General features: G+C 39.1%; 1 protein-coding gene across 1 annotated transcript; it reads right to left on the bottom strand.

Annotated features, from left to right (window-relative positions):
- Positions 1-2,130: 2,130 nt before the first annotated feature.
- On the bottom strand, positions 2,131-3,654 carry LOC140776913 (CASP-like protein 2A1). Its single transcript, XM_073120751.1, has 3 exons — positions 3,354-3,654; positions 3,126-3,243; positions 2,131-2,616 (listed from the first exon to the last, which is right to left on the bottom strand). The coding sequence occupies exons 1-3, from the start codon at positions 3,566-3,568 to the stop codon at positions 2,332-2,334; spliced, it is 618 nt and encodes a 205-aa protein (XP_072976852.1). The 5' UTR covers positions 3,569-3,654; the 3' UTR covers positions 2,131-2,331.
- Positions 3,655-11,470: the final 7,816 nt, after the last annotated feature.

Raw genomic sequence — 11,470 nt, 5'->3', positions numbered from 1 at the left:
GTGAGTCCTTCCCGACCTTCGATCACTGATCTGGCAATATCCATATCTAGCCATCACAATCTCGAGATATTGGATTCGATGAAAGGCTCTCTTCTAGGCTACAATAAATCAAAATTTCACGAGAATCCAACAAATAGAGCTCTCAGAATATCTCTCAAAACTTTTTCCCTCATTTCTGTGCGGAATTGGTTACAAATTGGATTGAGCTGCTTTTAAGGAAGATCATATCTCACTTTTGCAGTTCACAAGCTTAGTCAATTTGTGTCCAAGCCTTGATAGCCTCATCTTGCCACCTTCTTCAGTATCTAAATGTCACTCCTAGTCAAGGCTTGTTATTTTCACCATCTTCCTCTTTTCAACTTTGAGCATTCTCTAATGCTTATTGGGGTTCTTGCTTTGATTTTAAAAAGTTAGTCACTGGATTTTATTTTTTCTTAGGAGACTCTTTGGTCTCTTAGAAAGCTAAGAGGTAGAATACAGAGTTTTGGCATCAACAACCAATGAACTTGTTTGGCTTCATCAGCTTCTCAAAATCTTTCAGATTGTGTCTTCAACTCCTATTCTCATCTTTTGTGATAATCAAGCTGCTATTCACATAGCTTCCAATCCTATTTTTCATAAGCGAACTAAACACATCGAGATCGATTGTCACTTTGTTCGAAAAAACTTTATAAAGGATTTTTGAAGCTTCTACCTGTTAGGACTAATCATCAGCTTGCTGATGTTTTTACAAAGGCTCTGCCAGCTTCTCTTACTTTTCCTTTACCAAGCAAGATGGCCATCTAAAGCATTCATGATCCTAAGTCCATCTTGTGGGGGAGTAACAGAACTAGTGAAGATAAGATTAGTTAGCTTATTGTTAAGCTTGTACAACTGTCCTATAGCTATTGGTCTTAATTAGTTTGTTAGTTTGTTAGCTAACTGTTTCAAATAAGCTATTTATATATAGCTTCTTCCTCTTGTAATGATTCAATTGCTTCATACGGAAGTTTTCTTCTTCTCTCTTCTTCAACAGTTGCTTTTGTTAGTTAGGACTTATCCTTGTCTAGTCGGTGGACCAACTTGTTGTTTTGCCTTCCTGTGTTGGGTTGAATCGTAGTTGCTTGTTTAGCCTTGTAGCTCATCCTATCTTTAGCTCTCTTTATATAGTTGTAGAGAGAGTAGAAATGGACAATGAATAATATTATCATTTCCTTTCCTCTCTCTCTCTTTCTCAATCTTTCCTCCTTTCACTGGAAGCCCCAGGGCAAATCCTTGAGCGCTTCCTCCCTTGCACTGCCAACCTTCCTCAATTAGCAGTCATCACCTTACCTTGGTTAGAGGTGCATCAAGCCCTCAAAGTATGTGATTTTATTCTTTTTAGGAAAGTTTTGCTTAAATTTTTCAGCGTAGAACTTGGAATTAGATTATGTTTGTTCCAATGTGTTAAAATTAAGCATACGAGTTTTGGCCAAAACATAATTCATAAATGCAAAATGAATCTATTTCTCCGATCACAAGCAATAAAGCATGCAACTTCTTGAATGCGTACTAAAATTTTTTTCGATCACGCCCCTTGGAATGTTTAGGGTCCACGTGACGTGTTGCGGCTTGACGTTCCGCATTAGAGAAGATCACAAGTTTTGTCGTTGGTAGTTTAGTCTCCAGTAAAGGGGCTGTAAGGAAGGTAGTTTGTTGTCAGTCAATCGATGGCAGTGAACAATGGAGAATCCCGCTCCAGCAGTTTCGACGGATCGATGTGGTATGCGCAAAGAAAGGGGAGCGAGTAGAGTACGTAGGTATCTGAGAAAATGTAACAGTTTAAGGGGTGTGTGCAAGATGATAAGTTTTGAAGAGAAACGAAGGGTAATGGTTGAATATCAATCACTATTATTTGAAGTTGACCGAATATTTGGTCCTGTAAGCCATATATTGTCAAACACTGCAGCATTTGAATTGCAGGTACACAAAAGCACAATGGGGGAACCGGGAATAATGCAAAAGGCAATGTCGTTTTATTGTCAAAACCCAGCCCAGTAGGAGTGCAGGCAGTTCACTCGATCTACTCTGCGAATTAAAACGAAGATGCACTAGTTTCCTCTCTAGCAAGGCATAATTGTAATTGAGTCCATAGTAAAGAATAGAGGAATATGAACAGTAAAAACACTAATAAATTACTAGTAACAGCATTATTTGGGGAGAAATATTACGTCTACCACACATTTTTCTTTTACTTTTCCCCTATACACAATCACCGTAATCGAAAGAGCTACGTAACAATATAATATTATTTCGTTTCTCCACTCCAGCAAACGTTAGTAATAATCTCTTACAGATCTTTTGATCAATTACCTAGGCCTGCAGGGAAGGCGTGACGGCCGCCTCCACGCCCTTGTTGCCGGCAAAAGAGATGGGAGCCTCGTAGGTGCTGAATAGACGGAAAGAAGAGATGATGGAGAGCAGCACGAAGCACACGACCGCCCCGAAAGTGATGCCGACAGACTTTGTCGCCGTGTGGCAGAATTTGTCGAATACACCACACTCCTTGCTCCACGTCACCTCCGCGTCTCCGTTGTACGCAAGGTAGAGGATCTCCGCCGACACTGTGCCCGCCGCTAAGATCACGTAGGTCAGTACCTGTAGATTTAAGCAGGGTACTTTGCGACTTTAGTATTGTTTCATGCTCTGCTAGCTAATACTATATATGTATGATCAACTATCTATAAGAACAATAACTTTGTATGGTAATTCCTGAGCCACACAAACTTTTTTAATGGTCAGATTATCGTCGATAGTCCAAAATGGCGCTCTTATCCACTATATAGAAAGCGCACCATCATATGAATATTCGGACTGGAATTTAGATAGCTATCTTTGTGCGGAAACAACGCTGCGTCGAACCACTAGATTTGTATTACCGTCGAACTACATGAGGAAATAGGGGGAAAAGACCGACTCCAAAATATTTAAACTAGATTTTCATTGAACTGATTGTCTCTATTGCAGGATGTCTAAGTTCATACGAATAACTACTGTGGCAATTGTGTGTACTTGTTTGTCACACACACACACACACACACACACACACACACACACACACACACACACAGAGAGAGAGAGAGAGAGAGAGAGAGAGAGAGAGAGACCTGATCGAAGAAGAAGACCATCCATGCCCTAGACAAGGTGGAGGAGCGAGGAATAGCAGTATAAAAGGCAGAAATGAGGGAGTAGGCCGCACAAACACCATTGGCATACGCCAAGTACCTAATCCAGAATCAAATACAATTTAACAGTCAAAAACCAAAGAACAAAAGAAGAAAGAGCTATAAAAGAATATAGATCTATCAAGGGACTCGAAGAAGGTATGAGCAGACTTGAAGGCGCCTATGTTGGAATAGGAAACGGAACCATAGTCGTTGTTCTGGGAGTTTTTGAGCGTGACCACCAAAGCCGCAAGGCAAAGACCCATGGGCACCACTCGCAGTAACGTCTCCAACGTCCTCGCTCCACTACTTATGCCCGCAACCTCCACCTCTTCAGAGCTCCCTGGTGCCTTCTTCTTCTTGTCCTCCACCATCTTACTCCCCATCTCGGCCGGATAAGAACAAAAGAACTAGAGAGAGAAGGGAGTGGCTGAGGAAGGAGAAACCTTGCCTTCTTTACCACTACCTGCTCTGGTGAGGTTGAGCTATTAATATATGGTGACAGAGTTAGGGGGAAGGGACCCCTCACAATAAATACGAGGGCGAAGGGGAGCGTTGGGTTTGGCAGGAGAATTTATTACGGGAAGATTTTTAAATCGTTTTGAAAATAAATTTATTACGGGAATATTTTTCTTTTTTGGAGAAAGAACTTATTACGGGAAAATTAAGAGGGACAACGATAAGGAGAAAAGGAGAGGGCATCCGATCCTCTACGTCTCTTGGTGCAGAAAATTAATCACAGCCAATATATATGGTCGCCAGTACAGCAATCGAGTTCAGAAGCTCACAGCTGCTGTACCAAATTACTGCACCCTGCTGCAGAGAATCCTCTACGAAGGGTATGGGTAAGGGTCCGTTTCCCCAAGCAGTGCTGAAATCGACGACTTCTCTCAGCTCCAGCGACTCCACGTGTTAGGGGAGGCATAGCGATCTGCGACCTATTCAAGTCGCAGAAGCATCTCATCCACACTATCAATGGCTGCCATGTATCCAGATGCAGCAAATTCCTACGCCTGCGGCAGTAGATTATCTGCTGCCAAGTTGGACAAGTGTTGAACTCAAATTGGGTTCCAGCGCTTCATTCAACGAATCAAGAAACCATGTTTTAAAAGACAAAACAGTCTTTGGCCTCGAGGGGCCATCAGACTAACGGTGCTATGCACCTGCATTTTGCTAGCATGTCATGTGGCTCTTTTGGACAGATTCATAACTAATGTTGTTTTCCGGGGTAATTTATAATAAAAATTTCTTCAATTTTTCAATTGAGAAAAAGAGATCTCCCTATTATCATCGAGTTACAAATTCAGAAATATTTTTACTGATTTAGACTAATTTATTCTTTCTCTAATTTAATTTAATCGTTTAATCTCGATGCGCACATTGTTAAAAATTAGAGTGTAACTTTGCATAAGCTATATGTATAAATTATATAGCTGATATGGTGTTTTTTTTTTAAATCTCGATGCACACATCATTGAATATTATAGCTTATATTTGCATAGGCAATGCGTATATATTATATAAGTGATGTGTGACTTTAAAAAAAAAAACTCAACATGCATATTGTTGAAAATTAGAGTGTACATTTTACATATACGATTTATATAAATTACATAAGCAGTATGTGAAGTTTTTTGTTAAAATATCGATGTGCATATTGTTAAAAATTAGAGCTTAGTTACCTTTTGTATATGTGACGCGTATAAATCATAGGTGATGCTAGCCATTTTCTTTTATATTAAAGTCTATATTTTACATAGGCGATGCTTATGAATTACATAAGTTATGCGTGGCTTTTTTTTAAAAAAAAAATCTCGATACACATATTGTTGAAAATGAGAGCATAGATTTTGAATAAGTGATGTGCATAAATTACATAGGTGATACGTGGAGTTTTTTTTTAAATCTCGATGTGCATATTGTCAAAAATTAGAACCTACCTTTTGCATAAGTAATGCGTATAAATCATAGGTGATGCTTAATATTTTTTTAATATTAAAGCGTACATTTTGCATATGCGATGCTTATAAATTAAATAAATTATGCATAACCTTTTTTTTTGAAATTTTGATACGCATATTATTGAAAATTAGAGCATACATTTTACGTAGACAATGCTATAAATTACATACGTGACACGATAGTCTTTTTGAAATTTATTAGGGTTAAGTTAGTAAGAAAGGACCCAAAATTATAATTTGATAATGGGAGGGTCTAATTCTACTAATTAGAAAACTAAGAGGCTTTTTACTACAAATCACGCCATTCTATGGTCGGAATGACTTAGATCTTTAATGGAGATTAAAATACAAAATTTGTTTATACTGCTATACTCGTTAGAAGATGGTAGAACAATATTGTTTGTTTGATTAATGATGATGAAAGTAGAGTGAAAAATTGGAATGACGTGGTTAATTGCTTTTCTAAATCTTATGCTAAACTTATTTGGACTCTTGATTTTGTGAATGTAATGTTAAGTGGCCACCTTTTCCTTTATCTCGAGCAGTAGTAATGATAATCTCATCCAACTTTCTCCATTATGAAAATTCACAAGACATTTTGAGATATGCCTTCGGGGAAAGCCCTAGACTAGGTTACCATTTTTTTCAATATTTTTGTTATATTATGTGTCAATTTTCCCTTTTATTTAATATTAGATATCATATAATAAATAGATAAGTAGTCAGGGGGCTAGATGCAAATGCCTTGACCTCTCTCTAGGCACCGAACTCCATGGGATTGAATTTGCCCTCACGGTTGGGTCATAATATAAATCTTATGCAGTTATAGTGTACTACACGCTATTAAATAGGATTTCTATGTTGGGTTACTATGGTTTGGGATAAAGTTTCCAAGTCCAAAATTATACTCAATAAATTCTAATGGAAAGATTTCACGACTTCATGAGAAAGAAACTGACAAATGTAATCATCGAGGTGCATTAAGATGTTTACTATAATCTAATAACTAATAATATGGTTTGGAATACCAAAATCATATTTAAGTTTATTAAAATAGCATAGTCATATAGATTAAAATAGTTAACATAAAGATAGCTTTCCAACAAATTCAACATCTTGAGAATTAGATGGCTAGATCGTCTAATTAGTACTCGGAGGTCGGGATGGACAGATTAGCGGGAAAAGACTGAACTAGTTTTGGGATTCATGGATGGAGGCACGAACTCGGGATGGTGGTGGTAGGTCGGTGTTGATGGGGTGGCGAGTTTAGGGAAGGTGATGATGAAATGTTAGGGTTGGTGGTGGTGTAGGGCTGCAAAGAATAGCTTATGGAAGAAGGGAGAATGGAGAAGGTGGACCATTCCTTAGGGTCAAGGGTCAAGGGTCAAGGGGGCGGCTAGACAGAGATAGGCGACTTGGTCAGCTAAGGGTGGTGGATGGCTATGCTTGGTGATGGTTGAACAAGAGAGGTGGATTAAGAGAGGAAGGGAGGTAGACCAACTAGGGTTTTAGTAATCTAAAGCTCTCCAACTCAAGTGTGCACCACAACATTTATAGATGACTCCTTGACTTGACTCATCTAGCTAGATCAAACAAGCTTGAGTTCGATTAATACACATAAGCAACATCTTATCCATATAAGCAATGACTAATATACATAAGCAATGGATTAGAAAGCAAATGCACCTACTGTAGGGTCTAAATAGCAAAAATAAACTAATAAGCAATTACAAAGATACAATACATAGATATGATACGATTCGGATTTCACCGATGTCGAGCATGGATATACCTTAGGGGTGTCTTTTCTTATTATTTTAGTGTTCTATTCAGAGAAAAATAAGATTTCTATAGGTTGCATTCGAACGCGGGTAGGTGCATTCGAACGCATTTGCGAACGTTTGTAGGCGTTCACAAATACAGAGAACGAGAATTATGCGTTCGAATGTTGCACGTGAGTGGGTGTGTTCGAACGCGCTTGCAAACGTCTATAGGCGTTCACAAATACAGAGAACGCATTTGGTGCGTTCGAACGCGTTCGATCCCGTTCGAACGTGATCGACGAAAATCCACTATTTCTAGGGTTAATAATTATTATTTTTGAATTGTTTGGTTAGCCTCTTAAGGTGTGGATGACAACCAAAATGAGGATATTGAATGAATTGAGTTTTTGCCCTAATCTTCTTCTTCTCCTTCTCTCTTGTTCCTTCATCCCTCGGCTCCGCCGCTTCTAGCCTCCCTCGACTGGCGACTCACCCTAGTCCCTTAGGGGCGGCCTACTCCTCCCCCTTCTTCAAATCTCTCTACCCTTGCCCTAACCCTTTTCATCATCTATAATCCTTCCATCACCACCTTACTCACCAATGCCACCCCATTACCGTCGGCCTACCACCTCCATAATCCACCTAGGATCCCGTGCCTCCATCCATGGATCCAAAGAACGGACTCCCTGGCGTTCACCCACTTATCTGAAGATATCTCTAGATCCCGCTGTCTGTTTCTTCTAAAATTAGATTCGTTGGAAATTTCTTTTCCAGGGCTACGACCTATCAAAATTTCACGTTGATTCAATGGCTATATCTTCAGGAATCCTATTTTAAAATTCCATGCAAGATCCTATCCAGATCTGAAAATGGGATGGATCAAATCTTAATCCAAGGGGAGATCGTATCAAGAGAACTAGCTAGGAGGCTGGATGTAAATGCCCTTGACCTCTCTCTACTTACCAAACTAAATAGGATTGAGTTCGGCCGCACGGTTGGGTCATAACATCAATCTTATGCAATTACATTATACGACAAGCTATTATATAGGATTTCATGTTGGGTTACTACGGTTTGGGATAAGGCTTCCGAGTCCAAAATTATAGTAAGCAAATTCTAATGGAAAAATTTGATGGATTCGTGAGAAAGAAAATGACAAATGTAATTATCAAGGTGCGTTAAGATGTTTACTATAGTCTAATAGCTAATAATATAGTATGAAATACCAAACTCATATTTAAGTTTATCAAAGTAGCATACTAATAATATGGTCTGAAATACCAAACTCATATTTAAGTCTATCAAAGTAGCATAGTCATATAGATTAATATGGTTAACTTAAACATTAAGGTAAAATATTTATTGATAACATAAAGTGGATGATTAAAAGGAGGTACAAGTGCTCATTCAACATAAGTAATGATGATAGCAATCTTGAATAATTAAAAATCACTATAATATTTATTAACAACTCTTAATAACCAAGGTTCATAGTATTGTGATCGGGATCAGTGTTGGTCGTCCGAAAAAATGATATGTATTAATTGTATCAGGCATATTGGCTATATTGGGCATATCAGCCGTTTGTATTGGATCATACTATTTTTTAATTATATAAATTCTAAATATTATTTTAAAATGTAAGAAATTTTATAAAGATTTAGAAAAAATGACAGAAAAATAAGAAAATAAAAATTATTTACATATGAAGCCTAAAAACTTTAAAAATATATTAACTTACTCAAAATTCAAAACTTTTGATGAATACTAGCTAGCTCTCATAAATTTCTATGATCTTCATTCTCATAATCACCATAAGTTTATAAATAATGATGCCTAGGACCTGATGCTCCAAAATGTGTTATGGATCGTCCGTCTGTTCTTGATCAAGCTTGGATGCAAGGAAGTAGGCAGTGTAGTTGGAGGAGAATATTCTTAAAATATTCTCCCATAGTCAAAAGATTAAGAGACCAGTGGTGATCGTTTCGTATCTTCCTGATCTACATTTTTGAGATTCACACCCTTTATAGATTTTGACTACACCTGGGGCGAAAATATGCAATATTGCGGTGAAGGTGGAGATGATGGGTGATAGTGATGATGTGATAAAGGTGGTGATAATGGTGATAGATTTGGTGGCACGTAGTGTTGAAGGGATAAGGATGAAGGGGGAGAAGTTGGTCGAGATTCCAACGAGGAGGGAGGACTCGACAGTCGAGGGGGATTAGAGGTAACCGACGTTGAGATGACACACGGCTAGGGCTTAAACGAGAAGGGAGAAGAGTTAGGGTAGAGGAGGAAGGGAAGAAAATTCAATATTCATTCATAATCCTCTATTAGGTTGCCATCTACATCATAAGAGGCTAACCTAACAAGCCAAACTAACAAATGTTAAATCTAGAAACATTGCATTCTCGCCGATCGTGTTCAAACTCACAATTCACGTTCTCTATCGGTGCGAACATATGTAGGCGTTCACAAGGGACGTTCGAATGTGACCTCCACGCATTCGAATGCGATATCTAGAATTCTTATTTTCTAAAGAAAATAACTAAAATTAAATAAGAAATAGGGCTCATAGGTTGTATACATGCACGAGATGACTTAGTGTAGCCCGAATCACATCATTCCACTATGTTTCTGCACACTTTGACCTCGAAGTGATGGGTAGATTAGTTGCTCTTTCAATCTTGCTTGACTTAGTTCGGGTCGATTGGTCCTATTGTGATCTTGATTTCAATAGGGAATATTTGGTACGAAGGAGAGTAGAAGAAGAGGAAGAAGAGGGCCTTTTCTAAGGGTCTAAGGGGATAGGCCAGTCGAGGAGATTAGAAATGGCGTAGCCGTGGTAGAAGAGAATGAGAGAGGAGAGGAGAAGATTTGGGGAAGAAACTCAATTCATTCAATAGTCATCATAAGGTTGCCTTCCATATATTTAGAGGTTAACCTAATAAGCAAAATAGTCAAAAGAAAGCCCTAGAAATAGTGTAGATTCGCTGATTGCGTTCGAATGTGGTCGAGCGCGTTCGGATGAGCTAAATATGTTCTTTGTATTTGTGAACGTATGCAGGCGTTTAAATGTGGGTGTTCGAATGCAACTTTCCTACATTGGAATGCGACCATCAGAAAAAAATTTATTCCAAAAAGAAAACAAAAGAAACTTAGCTCAAGATAACTAGGTCCAATCCCAGTCATATCAATTCACCAAGCATCCGCCACCTTGTTCTCAATGTGTGAAATGAGGGAAACGATTAATAATGTCTGACTCAAGCTCCCATGTAGACTTGTCGGATGGCTTGCCAAGCCATTTCACTAAGATCTCTATCTCTAGTCATCCTTTTTGTTGTCCCAATACACGAAATGGCTCTAGAACTCCCATCTCTTCAATCGGCTCTAGTATATCTGACCTCACCATTTGGTCGATGCCTACTTGAGCTCGCAGCAAAGACACGTGGAATATGGGATGCATTCATGATCTTTTAGGAAGCTCCAATATGTATGTGACTGGGCCAACTCGCTCCAATACATGAAAGGGCTCAAAGTAGCGGTGCGCTAACTTTTGATTACACACCGGTCTCGACGTCACTTATCGATAAAGCTGAATGCGCACAAACATAAGATCTTCAACCGTAAACTCTAACTTGCAGTGTCGACGGTCGTTGATTTACTTCATGCAGTTTTGTGCCGATGCCATGTGAGTCCTAAGCCTCTGCAAGGTCGCGTCTCGATCAATAAACTCTAGATTGGCCTTCGTCCACACCACTGTTGCCTTCGTCCACTCCATCCAGAAGCGCTGATGAAGACTCTATGACGGTCGGACACAATCAAGCGTGGCATGCCGTGAAGCTTGGCCATGTCTAGCACAAACACCTCTACAACTGTCTTCGCCGAATATGGGTGTGCTAGGGCTGAGAAGTGAGCATACTTGCTCAGCCTGTCTACCACAATGAAGATGACAAAATACCCTCACTAGAGGTAGCCTCTCAATAAAGTCTATGGAGATATCCTCCCAAATGTGCTCCTAAACAAGCAAAGGTTGTAGTAGTCCAATAGACCTTAAGGAATCGGTCTTTGCCTACTGACAAATTTCACAATCTCGCAAAAATTTCTTTAGCTCCTTCTTTATTCCAGCTAATGTATAGCTCTTGGAGAGCCTCTTGTAGGTCCTTAAGAGGACCTTGTGTCCCGCCTCCGGTGTGGAATGGAAGAAATCCATGAGTCGCCTCCGCAAGGCATCATCATGATATGGACTGACTACTTGATCAAGCTCGGATGTAGAAAAGCAATCCACACAGTCGGAGAAAAATAATCTCAAAATATTCTACTATAGACAAAAATTACGAAACTAGAGGTGGTCGACCCGTAACTTCCTGATCTACGTTTTTCATATTCATGCTCTTTATAGATTCTGATTGCACCTAGGTCAAAAATATGCGTTCTCTGTATTTGTGAACGTGGTGCAGGTGTTTGCAAGGGCGTTCGAACGTGACCCCTCCTGCGTTCGAACACAACCTACAGGAATTGTATTTTAATAAAAATAAACAACAAATGTAATAAGAAAAGA

Source organism: Typha angustifolia, chromosome 15 (genome assembly GCF_048772165.1).
Source record: "Typha angustifolia cultivar Huaian chromosome 15, ASM4877216v1, whole genome shotgun sequence".
Taxonomy (NCBI): Eukaryota; Viridiplantae; Streptophyta; class Magnoliopsida; order Poales; family Typhaceae; genus Typha; species Typha angustifolia.
Note: the sequence above shows the minus strand (reverse complement) of the source record. Positions and strands in the feature narration are given on the sequence as shown.